The sequence below is a fragment of the Acomys russatus genome, chromosome 5, assembly GCF_903995435.1.
Source record: "Acomys russatus chromosome 5, mAcoRus1.1, whole genome shotgun sequence".
NCBI lineage: Eukaryota > Metazoa > Chordata > Mammalia > Rodentia > Muridae > Acomys > Acomys russatus.
Genome location: NC_067141.1, coordinates 49,963,899 through 49,984,347, shown reverse-complemented (window position 1 = coordinate 49,984,347; position 20,449 = coordinate 49,963,899). Strand labels below are relative to the sequence as shown.

Genomic DNA, 20,449 nt, shown 5'->3' with positions numbered 1-20,449 from the left:
GCGTACATTGCCACACCCATCTTGTGTTTGTGTGTCTAAAATATCGTGGACTTTGTACCAAATAAATCTTTTCATTTTGAGACAGAGTCTCACCATGGAGCTCTGGATAGATGAGAAAGTTTAGGTGTAGCTTAGGGTAGAATGCTTGCTTAGCATATACAAGGACTTAAAGTTTAATTCCTCATACAGAGGAAGAAGAATACGAGGAGGAGGAGGAAGAGAAGAGGAGGAGGAGGAGGAGGAAATAGCATGATCTGAGCAGTGTATATAAATACTGTCTAGGACCATAAGAAGACCATCTTCAGATTACAAGGACAAAGCAAAGCATGCACCCATCTTCCTGTAAGACTAAGACCAAAGGGAAGGCTTTTGTCATTGGTTACAGATGGAGAGCATGCATTCAGCGAGGCATGTGCTTCGGCACCACACAGATCTGGACTCACATAGCCTTCTTGTCAGATTCCTTTATCTGGGGAAATCTCAACAGCTGTGTAAGACCTACACATTTACTCAAGCCAGATGTGGTGGCACACCCCTTTAATCCTAGCACTTGAAGTCAGAGGCAGGCAGATCTCTGGATTTGAAGCTATTCTGCTTTATCTAGAAGAGTTCCAGGTCAGCCAGAGCTCCAGCGTGAGACTCTGTCTCAAAACGAAAAGATTTGGTATAGAGTTCTGGATCTTTTAGGCACACATGGCAGGGAAGCTGCTATTAGAGAGACTTTCTCATGTGAAATTACATTAGGAGGAAGGTGTGCTCAGGGCATTCCAAGAAGACGACGCAATGCCGTCCCCACCTGGAGACTCAGGGAAGCAGAACCCAGAGGGCATTGAACTCTGCCCTCTGTCCATTAGGACCAGGGTGTTATGCAATGCTCTGAGGCCAAGGAATAAACAGGGCAGAGGCAGGTGTTTGTTCCACAAGGAAAGAACTTACTGCTTAGATATGAGAAAGATTGCACGGTTGGGAGTGCACAGTGGCCAGCGGCCCTGCAGCGCTGAAGCCATTTGAAAACGACAGCTTGTCTCCAAGCGGTTCTGTTTTTGTGAGAACAGGATCTCGCTGTGCAGCTCACCTGGCTTCTTGCTTGTGTATCTCAGTCTTCCAAGTGCGGGATGTGCCTTGCCTTGCCTGGGCCTCCTCTCTGGTTTCGTTTGTTTGTTTGTTTTGTTTTGATTTTTTGAGACAGGGTTTCTCTGTGTAGCCTTAGCTGGCTGTCCTGGACTCACTTTGTAGATCAGGCTGGCCTCAAACTCAGAGAGATCCTGCCTGCCTCTGCCTGTCTCCCAGAGTGCTGGGATTACAGATGTGTGCCACCCTGCTGGGCTTTTCTTTCAGTTTTTAAATAGATGTCTCCTTCTTCATGCTGTCCCATTTCTTTACTGGTTACTTTAGTTGTACAACACACTGCCAAGTCAGGCCTGCGCCTAGTGAGGGAGAGCATGAAGAATGTACACCTCCTTGCGGACGGTGTGAGAGCAGGGGATCTGGTCTTCTTCCTCTCCCTTGTCCACACAGCTTCCTGGAGATGAGTTGTCCAGGCATAGAACGGCACAATCTCATCTTGATGGGCTCCTCTCACCAGGCCAGAGGAAAAGGGCCTCTCCACTGGGAGATTCAAAACCTCATATCTTTTTCTATAGGAGTGGGGAGGGAGCTGGAGAGATGGCTCAGAGGTTAAGGGCACTGGCTGCTCTTCCAAAGGCCCCGAGTTCAATTCCCAGCAACCACATGATGGCTCGCACCCATCTATAATGAGATCTGGTGCCCTCTTCTGGTGTGCACGCAGGCAAAACAGTAGGTATACATGATAGATAAATTAATAAATCTAAAAGAAAGGGCGGGGGGAGTATTTTTCAAGGCAAGTGAGAAGTGACAGTGGTGGGCACTGTGTTCTTCCAATGGGGATTGTATTTAGATTTGATTATGGTCCAAAACTTGAACTTTGAGTCCTGGTTCTGCCCAGTTCCGTTTCAGCTGGTCTGGACTCCGTGTGTACGTCACTGACTGTGAACCTAGGACCGGTCCCCTTTCCCCTCGTTTCCTTTTCTTCTGTTATATTCAGGGCTTCTAAATGCATCAGGTTGCCTCTTCCTTATAAGTTCCCAACTGACTTTTTTCTGAGTGGATAGGAGAAAGAACAGCAGTGGGTGCTATCTGGAGAAGGCTTCTCTTATGTGTAGGCGAGGGAGCCTGAGCTCTGAGATGTTTATCACAGCAATGTCCTGCCTTCTAGTTGGGGATCCAGCTATGATGGGTAACGGATTCACACTTTAGGAAGCATGACCAAGAACTCGCTGTCTTAGTTTAGTTTCCAGTCGCTGAGATAAATACTCCAATAAAATAACTTAAGCGGGGGTGGGGGGGGGCGGAGATTTCTTTGGCTCAGAATTCTAGGTCCATTCGAGGCAACAGGAACCTGAAGAAGCTTAGTCGCATTACATGCACAGTCAAGAGTGGACAGCAGTGCATCAGTGCCCGTCTCATCAACACTCCCTGTGTCAAGTCACCAATACCCTGTGCTGGGGGAAGAACTCAGGCCGTGTGCATTGCAGCACACCTGAGTATATCCCCAGCCCCCCCCCCTTTTTTTTGAGACAAGGTCTTGCCCTGTAGCCTAGGTTAGCCTCAAACTTAAGAAAGCCCCTGCTTTCTGAGAGCCAGGAATCAGAAGGCACACCATGGCTGGCTTACCATACTCACCAGGACACACGTGCATTATTACCTTGATGTACAGGGCGTAACTTATTCTATTACTGCCCTTTGCTTTCAATAAAAAGTAAAAGAGCGAAAAGACCAGGTTACAATAAGTTCCCATGGGGAAGAATCCATGTTGGCACTAGCTCAATATGAGCAGAATCAACTTGAGCTTCCTGAGTTGGGCTTTTCGTATAGGTAGGTGGAAGGCTACAGAGCGAAGAAAGGCGGGAACTAGGCTGGAGTTCAGGGTTCTCTGCCACAACTAAAGTATTAAAGGTTTTGCTTTCTTGTACATGGAAGATTCAGGCTCCTTCCAGGGGCTCCAGAAATGTCAGGATCCCTCATGGTAGTGTCATGCTTTCCCACTTGAATATCGCACTTGGGATTTTTAAATTGTGTTTGTTTTGAGATGATCTCACTCTATAGCCCTTGCTGGCCTGGAACTTGGCTTTAAAGACCAGGCTGTCCTTGAACTTACAGAGACTTGCCTGCCCCTGCCTCTGCCTCCTGAATGCTAAGGTTTGAGCTGTGCACCAAGAAACCCAGCTCAAAAGTATTTTTTTAAAAAATGTCTCTAAGTATAATTGCTTTCTTCCTCATTCATGCCGAGTTTTGCCTTTTAAGAATCACACAAACATTGTATGAGCTTCTTCACATTCAGTTTTCTGCTCTCTTTCAAGTGTCAGGTGCCGTCTTAGACCCTATGTTCCGTTTGCAATAGAAAAGACAGCCCTGGGGCTGGAGAGATGGCTCAGTGGTTAAGAACACTACCTGCTCGAAGCCGGACGTGGTGGCGCACGCCTTTAATCCCAGCACTCGGGAGGCAGAGGCAGGTGGATCGCTGTGAGTTCGAGGCCAGCCTGCTCTACAAAGTGAGTCCAGGATGGCCAAGGCTACACAGAGTAACCCTGTCTCAAAAAAAACAAAACAAAACAAAACAAAAAAAAAAAGAACACTACCTGCTCTTCCAAAGGACCCGGGTTCAATTCCCGGCACCCACATGGCGGCTCACAACTGTCTGTAGCTCCAAGATCTGACACCCCCACACCAACGCACATAAACTAAAATTAAATAAAAATATTTTAGAAAAGATAGCCCTACCAGTTATCCCCTGTAAGACTGTCATTGGATTTAGTCTCTTCACTGGTCTTGAGTCTGGTCTCGTCGAGCTACCGCTGAGGAAATGGGGTGATGTCTTCTACCAGGGATGCTAGACTATGCCCACCTTGGGGGAAACTGGCCCACCTATCTTACTGCTCCTGCAGACGGTCCCTCCATTGCAGATCTAGAATAGAAACTGCCTTTTGTATCATTGGGAATCAGCACACACAGCCAGGGCCATCTTCATAGGACCAGAAAATGAAACCTTACTAAAATAGAAAATGAAAGAGTAAAGAAAAAAAATTACTGCTGCTCTGATAGCAAAATCCCAATAGCACAGTGGAGCTTCTCCTACCAGGAAGAGGTCAATGGGTTGATTGTAGTTTAGCAGGCTTCCTGGGTTCTAGCACCGAGCTCAGGAGCTCCTGACTCTGTCCTGACCTGCGTCTGAGTCTTTAAACCTGAGTTTAAAAGCACATTTTTGGGAGCAATAAGATGGCCTGGTGAGTGAGGGCTCTTGCTATGGAAGTCTGGTGACCTGGGCTTGCTCCTGAGAAGCCATATAAAGGTAGAAAGAAAGAACTGAGTCCGTGACGATGTCCTTTAACCTCCATACATGTGCTGTCATAGGCATGCGAGTGCACGCGCGCTCACACACACACACACACACACACAGACCTCCTCCCGCCCCCCGCCTCTCTCTCTCTCTCTCTCTCACTCACACACAAGTGCATTTTTCAGATAACTTGACCTAATGAGAAATGTAGGTCCCTAATTGCAGATAGCCATTTTCCTATCTGTGAGGCTCACTGTTCTCAGAGAACACCCCTGTTCCACGTGGCAAGGAGTCTCCTGCACTGAAAGAATTATATTGGTAGTCTGAGTAAATGCGAAAACCTAGAAGCTTTCCTGGGATTGAAATCACACTGGTCCCTGGGCATGGTGACACACACCTATTGTCCCAGCAGTTGGGGAGGCAAAGAAAGGTAGATCTCTGAGTTCGAGGCCAGCCTGCTCTACAAAGCGAGTCCAAGTCACCTTGAGGTGATGTTATAAAGTTCTGAACCTCTATATTGACTGGGTTTTTCTTCATTTTGGTTTTCTGTTGATACAGGGTCTCCCAATGTAGCTCATGTTGGCTTCAAACTCTGATCCTCTTGCCTTAGACTCCCCAGATGTGTGCTATGCCTGGCTGTTTGTTTGTTTGTTTTTCTGAGACAGGGTCTCTCTGTGTAGCTTTAGCTGTCCTGGACTCACTTTGTAGACCAGACTGGCGTTGAACTCACAGTGATCCACTTGCCTCTGCCTCCCGAGTGCTGGGGTGGCTGTTGGGTTTTAAGACATTCAGAAACATAGTAGCACCCAGAGATAGTGTCAGTAGATAAACACCCTTTAAACCATCTGGGCTAGTTTCTTTGGATGGTAGAGCCTTCATAATGTAAGGCTCTTTTTGTGTGGGTAAGACTCGGAAACCACCCTGGCCTGGATGGATTCAGTGTCTAGAAGGGACAACTGTTCTGTAGCCTCTCTAGAAAATGTCTGAGCAGATGCCTGTATTGGTCAGCTAATCTGGATGGCTCAAGTAAAAGGCATTTGTTTTCTCTTAGGCTTAGTTCAAATTCAAGGTGCTGGCAGGTTGGTTACATGTTGGAGCTCTTAGGACGAATCTTTTCCATCCCTCTCTCCAGCTTCTAGTCTTTGCTGGAATCCCTTGGCCTACAGACATATCCCCATGGTCTCTACTTAACCTGGCACTCTCTTTTCTCTTTGAGTGAATTGTCAGACACGCCCAAATTGCTATGTTCTTGTAATAGCCACCAGTTATTACATGGAGATGACCCTGATCCAGCACGGCCTTGTTGCAATTTGATTATTTATATCTGTGAAATCTCAATTTCCAACCAAGGTTACATTCAAAGATCTTGAGGATTATGATTGTAAGGTGTTGTTTTAGGAGGCACAAGTCAATTGGCAGCACTCTTCTTACCTCTCTCCCTCCTGGACTCTGGCACTAACTTCTAACCGTGTTCCCTGTGGCCAGAATCTTCTCTGTGGACTCTCCACACCTTCTATAGGATGATCCTCCCACAATACAGAGTCGTAGTCTCCCACTAGGAAATGAGCTATGACATCAAAGAGCTAAACTCGGGATTTGACCAGCAAACTCATTCAGACTGTTCTCATTAGAGAGCTGGACCTTTGTCCTGATGGTACAATGTGGAGCAGGGATCTGTCCATCTTGCCACCGGGTCTTAATTGAAGCTGAGCTGGCCTGCCAGGCACTGCTAATTAATCTCCGCTCCCGCTGGGCTGCTGGGCTTTTGAATCACTCTGTTCCTAAGAAGATTATTTGGGAAGTGATTGGATTTCCTGCATTCAAGAATTTTATAATTCCTTACTAACTAGGTCCCTTCACGGGAACACTAGTTGAGAGTTCATGTGAGTCTTTTTTATTATGGTTGTTGTTTTGTACTGATTTTTTTAAAAAATTTGTTTTGCTATTTTTTTTTTTTTAAATAGCACTTCAAATGGCTTCAAATCCAGTTCAGTAGCACAATTATAAACAAAATTTAAGCCATGTATTATATAAGGCTGTCTCTAGAAAAACAATAGGACAACTGGAGAAAGAAGTAAGGAGCAAGAGAAGTGACTCAGTACTTAGGAGCACTTGTTCTTGGTGCAGAGGACCTAACGTTTGGTTCCCAGCACCCACAATGGCAGCTCACAACTCCTGCAGCTCCAGATCCAGCTGCAGAGGGTCAAACAGCTACTTCTGGCTTTTGAGGGTACCTTTACACACACACACACACACACACACACACACACACACACACACACACACATGCATGCACACGCACACACACATACCTACATGCATAAAAAAATTTTTAAGAAGAATCATAATATTCCTGGGACAGGACACTTTATGTAGAGGAAATGGGGCAGAAATTAAAAAGATACAGAAGAAACATGGAATTAGGCAACTGTTAAAACAAAGAGTTGAATAAAGAGGCTGGGTGTGATGGTATGTTATTAATCCCAGCCCTGGGGAGATAAGTGGATAGGCTACATAGAAGACAGAGGGTTGGGCATAGTGGCATACGCCTTTAATCCCAGCATTTGGGAGGCAGAGGCAGATGGATCGCTGTGAGATTGAGGCCAGCCTGGTCTACAAAGTGAGTCCAGGACAGCCAAGGCTACACAGAGAAACCTTGTCTCAAAAAAAAAAAAAAAAAAGACAGAAAGAGAAATGAACAAAGAGTCAAAAAGAATCCTCGGTGGGTAAAGTGCCACCACAGAAGCCCGAGGACCTGCGTTTGAATCCTAGCACCCACATCAAAGTTAAACGCGACTGAGCATGCCTGGAACTCCAGTGCCCCGGAGGCTGGAATAGGCCCATCCCTGGCCTTGCTGGCCCCCAAATCCAGCTGAATCAGTGAGTTCAGGGTTCAGTAAGAGAACTTCCCATAGAATTGAGCTGTACAGTGATCGGACAGTATCAGCCCCTGACTTCCCTTTACACACATAAGCACATGTGTACACACAAATATGCGCATACACGGATGAAACAATGATGGGGGACTAATGTTGAGAAGTCAAGTGCAATTTGGGGGGGGGGTCCTACCAGGTTTCCATACACAGTGTTGTTTAACGATGGCTGGCCAGATGATGTCTTTCAATATAGCTGTTGCCCTGATATGAACACCCAAACAACACGAGGCTTTTAAACTTTTAAGTGGAGCTTGCTGCCAGGACATTTTCTCTAGTCACCTGTGTCTTTTTCCCACAACCAGGTGAGAATGAAATCCTGGAGACTCTGCACGCCATTGCAAGCAAAAACCAGATCTGGAGATCATATATTGGCATGGGCTATTACAACTGTTCAGTGCCCCAGACGATTTTGAGGAACTTACTGGAGAATTCTGGATGGTAATGTATCCCCTCAACAGAGAACAGGAACACTAGCCTTGTGGTCCCTGTATCTCACAGATCGCCAGCCCTGGGACGCCAGCTGCTCGCTGAGCTCCCCAGGAACCCATCCGGCCTCTCTGGCTGGGAAAGCCCTTGGAAGGTGTTGAAAATAGATTCTTTTCCCTCCCATTTCCATAAAGTCCAGGTCTGGTGATTTGATTTTATTTTTTCCTTTACAATCTCTATGCTACTTTTGAACAAGGCTTCGTTCATCTTTGGTGAGAGCCTGGGGCATTTTAGGCTATATCCAAACTTAGCATTGCATCTCAGTCTTTTGTCTTTTGGAAGATTTTTAAATGGCAATACTCATGTCCCTCCTCCCTTCACATTTCTTGTTTCCTAACCAATAGAAATGAAGTGACAGTAGCGTCAGAAGACTGAGACGGCAACATCAGCTTTATTGCCAGCACTTTGCTGAGAAAGTGAACACGTCTGTCGTAGACAGGGCTGGCCTTGCCGCCTCAGCTTCCTCTTTTCACCCCATCTCGCCAATCTGATAATTCTTTTCTGCTCCTGGGAGTTATGTGTGTCAGTGGACAACTGTCAGGAGTCAGTTCTCTTCTGCCATGGGATCCGGGGATGGAAGTCAGGGTTGCCTAGAAAGCTATTTTACCCCCTGAGCCGTCTTGCTGGTTTCGTCCCATCTAAAGATCTGCTGGCACCCTCATGCACGCCCTCCATCCCTGCGTGGAGATTTTTACTGCAGTATACCCTACTTCCTTATTAATATGAGAACAGTAGAGCAGGCTCATCCACAGAGCGTGTTCCCAGTTTTTAGTGTGTGAAAGTGCTTGCTGATATGTTTGCCTTGCCTGAGGGCTCATTTTTCACTGCGGCTCTGGTAAAAGTTTTCATGGTTAAACTCTAAGGTTGATTTCAAAACCAAATAGCCTTTTTCTTTTCCCCCTTTAAAAGAAGAAGAAGTTGAAGAAGCAGCAGCCTGTTGGTTCCCACGAATGGGCTGCAGCGTTCTCTGCCTGCACTCTGGCTGGTGGACTTTGCTCTCAGTGACCATACAGGATATCAGCCATATTTCCCTCTGGCTGTGAGCTAGTATGCTAATTAATTTGGGAGACAATGCACTGTTTTTCAGTCTCTGGCTTTGGGGTGCATTTTAAATATTGTTGATCTGCATTATTCAAAAACTGCTCCGAGCCACAGAGCAATATTGCATCCTACCCATGCTGATAGGGAGGGCTGTGAGCACGTGGGTGGTAGACTTCACATTACACTTCTGAATGGTTTCCATAGCAATGGAGCCAACAAATTCCGGTGACGTGAGGTGAAAATAAATGGATCACACAGAGTCGAAAGAATACAAACATTTGGGCTCTTAAAAGAAACTGTACACTGGATCTAGACTTTGTTTCGTTTCGTGGGGTCCACTTGTCACAAAGTATCGATTGCTGATAACACCAACAACTAATATCGCTTCATTTCATAACTGCATTTTCCTTGTGGCTTTCTGTTTGTTTGCTTGTTTGCTTTTGTTTTTGTTTTTGTTTTTGTAGTCTTGGCAGTAGGATTACAACAAGCTTTTTATGAATTTTATGAGCCCTCCTGAAAGCCCCCTACTTTTTCCCACTGCCAAAAGAAAGTCATAGCCAACTGATAGAGAAAGCTAGTTATAAATAAATTCCATTGTCACGTTAAGCATATTGCCAAATAGCCTATTTCAGAACTACAAGCCTTTTTAGATATGGAGATAATTTTAAAGTATATACATTAGAATGTATCTAGAAAAGAAATCATTTGAATTGATGTCAATTAAGATGTTCCCATGGATCACAGGCACCATTTTCCCTCCTGTAACCCCTCTCGGATACCTGAGATGGCATGTATGCCCTCACTCACACATGCTGCCGTCAGGTACCACCGAGCATCCTTTGCGGTTCCTCACATAACTGCTTCTAAACATGTTTCTGTTTTCTGCCCTTTCATGGCATATTTTATTTTTATTTATTTATTTTGGTTTTTTGAGACCGGGTTTCTCTGTGTAGCGTGTAGCTTTGCCTGTCCTGTACTCATTTTGTAGACCAGTCTGGCCTCAAATTCACAGAGATCCGCCTGCCTCTGCCTCCCAAGTGTTTGGGATTAAAGGTATGTGCCACCAAGCCTGACCCTTAAAACCTTTAAAAAAAAAAAAAAAAAAACTTAAAATAAAAATTTCTTTTAATTGTGTGTGTATGGGTGTTTGTCTGTATGTGCCTTTCTGATCCACATGCATGTATTGTGGCCAGAGAATCCAGAAGAGGGTCCCACTGGAACTGGAGTTACAGATGGCTTTGGCCACTGTATGGAATGGGGAATTCAACCCTGATCCTCTGGAGAAGCAGCCAGTTGCTCTTAACTGATGAACCATCTCTCCAGCCACCCTTTGATAGCATTTCTTTTATTTTCTTTCTTTCATTTTTGAGACAGAGTCTCACTGTAATTACCCTGGCTCTCCTTGAATTTGCTCTCTAGTTACCAAGCTGGCCTGGAACTCTCAGAGATCTGCCTACCCAACACGCCTGGTTTGGTAGCATCTTTTATAAAACCATGAAATAAAGGTTACTCTTTATTGCCTTTCGCAGGCCATTACTAAAGAGAGCATTTATGCCTGTTTTATTTCCACAGTGTTAAAAAAAAAAAAAAAACACACACACACACACACAACAAAAAAACCAACCTGTAACTGTTTTAAAAGTTTCAAATGAGGAGTGTTGGTTACATTAACTTCACCTTGGGTTGATTACAAAAGGGTCTAACAACAGAGCACATTGTTCCTGGCAAAGAGGGCGTTACTAAACCCTACTGGCAGAGGTCACAGGGTCTTTGCAGTCTCAGATGGGAGCAACTGTAGTCAGGGAATGTGATGCTTTTTCCTGTGGGTAGGTAGGAGGCCATAGAGTTTGTAAAAGTTGCTTTGATCCACCTGGTGTAATTGTTGTCTCAGAGGCTTACTGCTTAATAAATACGCCCTTTCTAACTCTTTCTCAACTCTGGCAGGCTGGTTCAACTCAGCTGTCTGGCCCAAACTCCTTTTTAAGCTGACTGATTCAAACTGGTTTCTCCCAGCTTCTGACTAAATTGCTCTGCTTGACCTCAAACTAACTCTGGCAAGCTATTCTAACCTTCTGGCTTTCTCTTTCTCTCTGAATCCTGTCTCTGGAAATCTGTCCCAGCAAAATTGCCTCCCCCCTTTCTCTCTGCACTGCTCTCCTTGGTCCTCTTTTTCCTATCTTCTGGTGAGAGTTGGGCATATTCTATCCTGACTATGCAGCAGATGGTGACTTTGAGCTTTTTCCCCCAGAGCTGGAATAAAAAGCATACACTACCATACCTGGTTCTTTTTTTTTTTTTTTTTTTGTGGGTGGGGGACTATAATTCTACGTCTTATGAGTGTAAATATGATTATTATACTGAAAAGAAACTTGCAAAGTACACCTAAATGTTGGTTATCTTGAAGTTTGGGGTTTGGGGGTGTTAATCCAACTCATCACAATGAATATGCTTAACACACTCACAAAAAAGGTGATACAGAATTTCTGCTCACAGAAGTTGGTTAATATATTGTAGCCACCCTCTTCAACATTTGGGACATGCAATAAATTAACTATTGGTTCTTAGTGTCACTACACAGTGCTTGCCTCTGTAGCACATATACTAAAAGGAATAATGCAAAGAAGATTAGCATGGCCCCTGTGCAAAAATGACACAGTTTGGCGAGATGGCCCATGTTTTTAAATGACGTGAGCTTTGGTCTCTTTGACTAAGCCTCTTTTGTTAATACGTGCAATAAAAAGCTTAGCTGTTGCAGGTCCGATGGGTTGAGGAAAGGAAAAGTATCATCATCCGAAGGAAGAGAATCATTGTTTGCAGTTGGTTTATTTACTTGCTTGTACAGATTTACAGGAATTAGTTGATGTTTTCTACTTTGCTTTTTAGGGGGGCCTTTTATTGTTTTTGTTTGAGGCAGGGTCTCATGCACTTCAGGCTGGCCTTGTCTCTACTCTCCAAGAATTGAGCAGGCAGGCAGGCAGGCAGGCTGACTGGCTTCCTCCCTCCCTCTCTTCCTCCCTCTCTTCCTCCCTCCCTCCCTTCTGTAGTGCTGGGAATGAGACCCATGGCTTCAAGTGTGCTAGGCAAACACTCTCCCATTGGGTTACATCACCAGTTAATACTCTACTTATTAAAATTAAAATGTTGTAGAGTTCATCTCATGTCAGAAATATTTATAGCATCGTTTCAGTGACTGCAAGCTCTATGTGTATATGATTTAGTTTGTCTCACTGTTTCCCCTTTAACAGTGTCACAACTTATTACTCATTTTTTCCCAACTATTTATTACTGTGCTGAATTCTTTTGAAACATTTCTCTCTCTAGTATATTCTATTCCTGAGAATGTATTTAATCCTTTCTATTCATCGGTTGGGCTGGCTGGTACATGCATACGGCATGTGTGTGTGTGTGTGTCTGTGTGTGTGTCTGCGTCCATCCATCTAAATCTCAAATGATGGCTCCGGACACAATGGCTCCTCCTGGGCAGTCAGTCTAAGCATATGGCCAGCACAGTGTCACATCTGTCTCCATGACAGCCAGCTGCATGTGAAGGTCTCGTGTGATTGGAGCTCACCACCGCCTGTTGTCTTTGCTTTTGTATGACCTCATTTCTCCCATGATCCCTTTCACTTGCCTGCACTGTGTATTGTATTGTACGAGACACTGATTCTGGCTCACCACTCACTCAGAATTTGCCTTTACAATTGCTACTCCAGACTGTTCAAGGAATGAACTGAGACAACACTGTGCTCTGCTGTTCATATTCACAGCTACACTAGTAAGATTCAGAAAAATATTTCAACGAATGTGCTGATGTAGTGTGGTGTGCTAAGACAGTCTTTAATGAGGGCCATTTAAAATAAAATCAACATTTAAATAAAGACAGTGTGCTCAAGACCCACATATAATTACCAGAACAGAAGAAAGAAAACAAAAGAGATATAAAAATCAAAGCCATACATAAATCACTTAACATTCTTTTGTGTTGGTGTCTTAGTTAATTTTTTTACTGCTGTGATAAGACACCATGCCCAAGACAACTTATAGAAGAATTTATTTGGGGATTTTCCGTTTCAGAGGGTGAGGCCATAACCCTCACGGCAGGCCATGCGTGGGGAGCACGGTGGCAGGCAGGCAAGCAGGCATGGATTTTAAGAGCCAACTTATAATAAAAACACATGGGGATACCCTGGGGAAATGGTTGCATCAAGTGTTTGCTGAGGATCTGAGTTCAAATGCCCAGCACTTATGTAAGAGGTAAGGGAAACTGCTTTCACCTTGTCCCTGTGCTTAGAAAGAGAAGACGGGTGGCTCCCTGGAGCTCATGGATCCTAGCTGAGGATGAATTCCAGTTTCAGTGAGAATTTTTCTCTCAAAAGATAAGTTAGAGGGAGCTGGAGAGGTGGCTGAGCAGTTAAGAGCACTGGCTGCTCTTACAGAGGACCCAGATTCAATTCCCAGTACACACATGGCAGCTCACAACTATAACTCCAGTTCCAGAGGATTCAAAACACTCACCCATACATACATGCAGGCAAAACATCAATGCATGTAAAAAAAAAAAAAAAACAACAACAACAAAATAAATAAACTAAAAAAAAGAACAATCTGGAGAATTGTTGAAGAAGACACCAACATCAACCTCTGCCCTCCACGTGCACGTATAACAGCTATACAAAATACATGTGTACAATAAGATGGCTAAAATAGTAATGTAACAAAAACACCATAGAGAGCAGCAGGGTATGGTGGTGATGCCTATAATCCTAGACCTTGAGACGTTAAGGAGGGAGAACGGGAGCCAGTTCAAGGCCAGCCTGATCTACTGAGTGACAGGTAGCCTGAGCTACACAGCAAGATCCTGTGTTTAAAAAATTAGACAAACCGTCAGGGGGCTGGAGAGGAGGCTCAGATGTTAAGAGCACTTGTTGCTCTTGTGGAAGATCCAGATTTTGGTTTTCTCCACCTGCATGGTGGCTCACAGCGATCTGTAACTCCAGGTACAAGTGGTTTGCTAACCTCTTCTGACCTTCATGGCCCTTGACACACATGTAGTGCACATACGTGCATGCAGGCAAAGCATTTTTACATGTAAAATAAATAAGTAAAAAAAATGCAGAAGGAAAATAAGTATTGGTTGTGCCTAAAGAATAATATTGTTTCTATGACAATTCTGTTCTTCCCCATTACAAACGCAAAAGAAAAGATACGCTAATTTGCCTTTTATTGCTGTGACCAAACAACTCAGCATAAGCAATGGAAGGATGTAAGATTTATTTTGGCTCATTCATTCATTTATTCATTCATCGACCTATTCATTTACTTATTATTCATTTATCTGTCTGTCTGTCTGTCTGTCTGTCTGTCTCTAAAGGTGGGCTGCTCTTTCCAGGGGTCTCTGCAGCACATACGTGGAGGTCAGAGGACAATTTGCTGAGTTGTGTTCTCCTTCTACCATTTGGGTCTGAGGATTGAACTCAGGTTGTCAGGCAAACCCCTTTATCTGCTGAGCTGTCTGTCACCCGCCCAGGCTCACCATGATGTCACTGTGTCATCCTTGAGAGGGGAGGGGCGGGGACAGAGCAGTTCACACCTGGCAGCCAGGAACTGGCCTTCTCTTTTGATCCAGTAGGCCTCCAACTATTGGGTGGTGCTGTCCACGTTCAGGGTGACTCTTCGCCCACATTCTGGCTGGGCATTCTACTTCAGCTAATCCTTTCTGGAAACTTCCACACAGACGCATTCAGAAATGTACTTCATTGATCTCCTAAGAGATTGCAAGTCCAATCAAATTGATCGTTTTAGGGGATTTGGGCATTGAGTTTGAAGACAAAGGAATTTCATGAGCTCTTCTGGATAGGGGAGGCACATCTGGACATGGTCTTCTGTTTCCCTCTCAGGGTCACCCAGTACACGCCGTATCAGCCAGAGGTGTCCCAAGGGAGACTGGAGAGTCTACTCAACTACCAGACCATGGTTTCTGACATCACAGGTTTGGACATGGCCAACGCCTCCCTGCTGGATGAGGCGACTGCAGCTGCAGAAGCGATGCAGCTGTGCCACAGGTGAGAGCCCCTCAAGCAGGTGGGCATCCCCCCTGTCCCCAACATCTTAAAGCTTAAACCCTCTGTGGGGTTTCATAGCTGAATGCAGCATTTGCCAAAAGAAACTTAGCAGCAGTAAAAAATGATTTTCTGACTGTGCAGCAGCCAAAAAAATTAATTTAAAATGAAACACTAGTGAATCTGAGGTATTTCTGGCAGAACTTGCGTCATGTGGCTCCTCAGTACACATGACACTTGTACACTACACTTTGCACTTCATGTGCCTTCATGTTGCAGACTTCCATCAACATCTCAGCTCAAGTTCAAAGATATTGCATGCTATGGATGACAGGAGTGGGACTTTTTGGCTTTGGTTTTGGTTTAGTCAGGCCTCATGCTCCCCAGGCTGGCTGCGTAGCTGAAGATGACTCTGAACTCCTGATCCCTCTGCCTCTACCTTCTGAGACTCAAGTGTTAGGACTGTGGGCATGTCCAACTGACCTGTGATGCTTTTTACTATACATTGAGTATCTTCTGCTCTCATAGAAACATAATGTTCTCATTTTACAAAAACAAAGACAATACTTTCCTGTCATAATTCCTCAGCGTGAACATGTCAAATTACCCTATCTTGGTTTTACACTTTGTTAGAATGCTCGATTTCAAAACTTTGCTGACTAATTTCATAAAGAAATTGTTATATGAATTTTCTTTCCAGTAAAAACTGGAATTCAAACAATTCCTGAGCAGCTCTAGATGTACTTCTGCCATACTGTACTGTATTTATCTCAAGACATGTCTCAGTATTGACAATCAAAATCAAAGTGGCCATCATCATGAGAAACCTGAAGATGCTTTATATCTTCGACAGATCAAGCGTTCAGCCAAGACTTAATTCTTTAAATAAAAATAAGCACAAAGCACAGCTATCTCATTAGTATGCAGTTTGCTTCAGAGTCTGAGACAGGCCCTCTAGTCAATCAGTCAATCAATCAATTTGCTTTTGTTTTTATCAGTTGCTCTGTCGTCAGCAAATGTCTGATTTGAATGTGTGTTTTGTACACCTATATGCCTTTTGTCTTAGTCAGGGTTTCTATTGCTGTGATGAAACGCCATGACCAAAAAGCAAGTTGAGGAGGAAAGAGTCTATTTGGCTTACATTTCTATATTGTTGTTTATCATTGAAGAAAGTCAGGACAGGAACTCAAACAGGGCAGGAAACTGAACCTTGAAGCAGGAGCTGATGCAGAGGCCATGAAGGATACTGCTTACTGGCTTGCTCACTAAGGCTTGCTCAGCCTCCTTTCTTATAGGAACCCACACAACCAGCCCAGGGATGGCACAACCCACAATGGGCTGGGTCCTCTCCATTAATCCTTAACTTAAAAAATATCCCATAGGCTTCCAAATCTCAACTGAAGTTCTCTCCTTTCAGATAACTCTAGTTTGTGTGTCAAGTTGACACAAGATTTAGCTGACAAAAATAAGTCATGAGTTGAAAAGTCTAAGAAACCCTGCTCCTAGACTCTTTCTTGCGGTACAAATGGATAAGCTTAGTAATAATATATTCTCTCTCTCTATCTCTCTCTCTCACTCACTCACACCGCCCCCTCTCTCACACACACACACATACATACATACATACATACATACATACATACATACATACAAACACATAAATGTATGTGTATGGGCACATATTTATATATGAGAGATGTCTCAGTTAATTTAAAAAACTTTCACAATAATTTTTGTTTTATTAAAGCCTCTAACTGTCTGACAAAAAATGCTTATTTTTCTTGCATAATCCCCTAGATGACTTATTGGACAGGTGCCCCTGTCTTTCTGCCATCTTTAACATTACATCTTATTTTCATGTCAGTAGACAACTGTTAGACCTCTAGCCGTAATATTGACATCTGCATTCAGGAAGAAGCAAAGGGTGGGGACGCAGGGTGCTACTACTCAAAGGCCTCTACAGAGATTTCACTCAACAGCTTTCACATACATTTTACTGACCACTCCTTCCTTCACATGACCTGGAGAAGTAAGCTTGGTGTGAACATGTCCTTGTCCTTGATACTTGGAGCATGGGGAAGAGTGGGTGATGGGAGGAACTGACATTAACTGAGAATAGTCAGCATCACCTATTTAGGAATATTTTTCTGCTTAAAGTGTTTGCCTTGTTTTCATTTCTTTTTTTTCTTTTTAATCCCCTTTTCTGTCTCCCCACTTCTTGTCCTGCATATAATAAATACAGGGCCTTGGGTGTGCACTGATACTCCTCATCCATGGTCGTTTGAGATCATGGGGATGTGAACTTGAGATCTTCCAGCCCTCACTTCTTCGTGCTGTCATTTCAGTCATATACCCCTCCATCTGCCTTTGTTTCCTATTGCACAGTATATGTTGAACACCTTATTCTTACTTAGCTTTCTAGAATAGGACTTTGGAGGGGTTTTGTTGTTTGTTTGTGTGCGTGTGTGAGTGTGTGTGTACGTGTGTGTGAGTGTGCGTGTGTGCCATGTATGCACAAGTGCCTTTGGAATTCAGAACATCTCAGATCCTCTTGCAGCAACCAACATGGTTTCTGGAACTGTACTTTGGAAGAGCAGCGAGTGCTCCTCCCCCCGCGGCCCCCCCCCCCCCCGGGTTTCTCTGTGTAGCCTTGGTTGTCCTGGACTGTCTTTGTAGACCAGGCTGGCCTTGAACTCAGAGATCCATCTGCCTCTGCCTCCCAGAATGCTGGGATTACAGGCGTGTGCTGCTGCACCCAGCTATAACAAGTGCTCTTAATCACTGAGCCATCCATCTCTCCAGCCCTAGAATAAGATGTGTCTATGGCACGGAAGTGCTATGATTATTTAACATCCCATCTGCCGTTAATATTTAATTTATTTATTTATTAATTTTACCATTTTCTGCTACTAAAGATATACCCTGCGCATCCCTAAAATACATCTTTCTCAGAAATTCTATTTCTTGAGGATCCATTTCCTCAAGTTGTGGGGTCACAGGGTACAGGTGACAATCACTCTACAGTTCCCCTTCTCCTCCCTTGGAAGAACATTGGAACAGATCTTCCTGGAAGAATTCTCAGGTTGGGAAATCTGCCCACACTCAGTGTCTCCGAAGACTTGGAGCCTCTGACCCAGAGTGCCCATATGAGGTTATCTCTTGGCTCCTACAGATATGGGGCTGTAGGTACAGGCAGGTACAGACTCTCTCACGGTATAAACACCATTGTGGTGGAGCCCACCTGGGGCCCTTCATCTTCCTCAGCAGTGTCGAGGGGAAGATCAGGTTCTTCACGGGAAGTCACATAGGCACACGTCTCCTTGGTTAATAATCTCAGCTTTTTATTGTTTTGTTTTGGTTTTAGTAATTTCTGGTCCCTCTATTTTTACCTTTTCAGGCAGGGGCTCATAGTTCAGGCTGGCCTGGAACATTCTGTATAGCTGAGGATGACCTTGGCCTTCTGATGCTCCTGTTTCAAATTCCAAGTGCTGAGGTTACAGACACGCACCACCACACCCCAGTCTATATACCACGCTGAGGAGCCACCCCAGGGTCTCATACATGCTGGGCAAGCACTCTCAGCCCCTCAGAGATAGCTTTTCCCTTCCACGGAACTGGAGGTGTTTTTCTTTGTTTATTTGATGGTTCTGGGCTGAGGGTTTCCTACCTGCCCAGTAGGGTTTGTCTTGAGCAGGGCTTGCTTTGTGACGGCTTACTTTCCCTCAGCATTTGCTTCTTTCCTCCTTTCTCCTTGGGTCTGCATTTAGATTAGCTTTATAAAGCAGTCTATACATGTGTCATTATAGAGTCATTACAGAGTAGGGTTGGCTGTCACCTCAGCTCATTGAATCCTGCTAACACTTTTTCTCCGATTTGTTTCCATTCAAATTGTGGGAAGCGTTACACACTCGCTAATTAAAAAAAAAAAAAATGTTTCCCATCCTGACTTGTTCCTTTATTAAACTGATGTCTATGCCAAATGGAGTTGTATACATCTATAATCCGAGCACTTTAGAGGCTACATCAGGAGGCTTGCTGTGAGTTCAAGGCCAGCCTAGACTGAGATCCTATCTCAAAACAGCAACAAAACAAACAAAAATAAAAATAAATTACATGTAATTATACAAGTAATACCTGTGTTTATTGAAAAAATATCTATCAAGCTGAGTGGAATATAATTCAAAGTAAAGCATGCTATTTTCTAGTCCAAGTCCCCAAAGGCACCATTGTATCTATTGGGAAATTAATTGTGTAGCATGATACACGGGTGAAAACACTCCATGCCCTGGTACCTGAATTTTTACATATTCATGTCAGTCACCTGTCATGTCCTGAAACCATGGAAAGAGAGAGATCTCTCAGCACTGGCATCCTTGAGCCCACCCAGTCCTGGGTCTTCCTGTGTGCATCTCAGCATCAGTCCTTCCCCCTGGTGAGAACATTTGCCATAGATAATCTCTATGTGGTCCTCTTTTTTGTTGCTGTTGTATGTAAGTGGTGTGTGTGTGTGTGTGTGTGATATACATGTAGAGGCTAGAAGGTAATCTTTGGGAGTCAGTTCTCCTACTTTGTTGAGGAGGGATCTGTCTTGTTTTTACCCACCTGAGAAGCTAAGCTGAAGTGTCCTTGTGATAACAAAATTCTGAGATGTATCACTTTAAAAGTTTTTTGTTTTTGTTTTTGTTTTTTGTTTTGGTAGTGGTTTCAATTTCCCCTCATGCCTAATATTTGCCCTTTTCTTCTATCATGGTATAGATGGTTTTTTGGTTTTTGTTTGTTTGTTTGTTTGTTTTTTGAGGCAGGGTCTCTATGTGTAGCCTTGACTCCTGGACTGCTTTGTAGACTAGGCTGGCCTCGAACTCACAGCGATCCACCTGCCTCTGCCTCCCAAGTGCTGGAATTAAAGGTGTGTGCCACCACTGCCTGTTTAAAAGACTTTTTTTTTTTAATGGTATAGATGTTTTTAAAACTGAATTGGTTTTCCTTCCGTTCCCTTAGAACAGGCTTGGCCTTTCAATGGATTGCAGTCGCTCAGTTCTTTTTACACTATGTGTAGATTTTCCCCTCCCTGCTTTATCTTCTTAGAAGCTCTGATTGTGGTGCTGGGAATGTGTCTCAGTTGGTGGCGAGCTTGGCCTAGCTGACCACCAGCACTAGATGTGACAGCACACATCGGTTATCTCAGTACCGCGGAGGTAGAGAGCACACACGCCCCCTGGAGGCAGGGGGTCAGAAGTTCAGCAGAGTTAGAAAAGGGAAACCGCTGCTATTTGGAAAAAGTCCATTGGAAAAGGTCAGAGTTTGAATGTGCTTTTTCTTTTCAACAGACACAACAAGAGGAAGAGATTTTTTGTTGATCCTCGTTGCCATCCACAGACGATAGCTGTTGTCCAGACTCGAGCCAAGTAATTGATTTAATAATTCGGGTTTTGAGCCAAGGGTAAATACTGTATTATCTGTAGGTTCTCACAGGGAGTTGAGATGGGAGAGGGAAGGGACAGAGCAGGGGGTGTGGAGCATGGTTACCACGAAGGGACAGGTATGAGATGAGGTGTGGCTGGGAGTGAGGC

The 20,449-nt window shown here is 44.2% G+C and overlaps 1 protein-coding gene and 1 non-coding gene across 2 annotated transcripts in view; both read left to right on the top strand.

Annotated features, from left to right (window-relative positions):
* The window catches only part of Gldc (glycine decarboxylase), an 84,673-nt gene that overhangs the window by 14,182 nt on the left and 50,042 nt on the right, over positions 1–20,449 (top strand). Inside the window, exons 3-5 of the mRNA XM_051146327.1 lie at positions 7,596–7,731; positions 14,718–14,882; positions 20,207–20,284. Of these exons, the coding sequence (XP_051002284.1) occupies positions 7,596–7,731; positions 14,718–14,882; positions 20,207–20,284 (379 nt within the window). The remainder of the gene's footprint in view (positions 1–7,595; positions 7,732–14,717; positions 14,883–20,206; positions 20,285–20,449) is intronic.
* On the top strand, positions 11,398–11,500 carry LOC127190269 (U6 spliceosomal RNA). Its single transcript, XR_007830763.1, has one exon. It is a non-coding gene; the product is annotated as a U6 spliceosomal RNA (small nuclear RNA).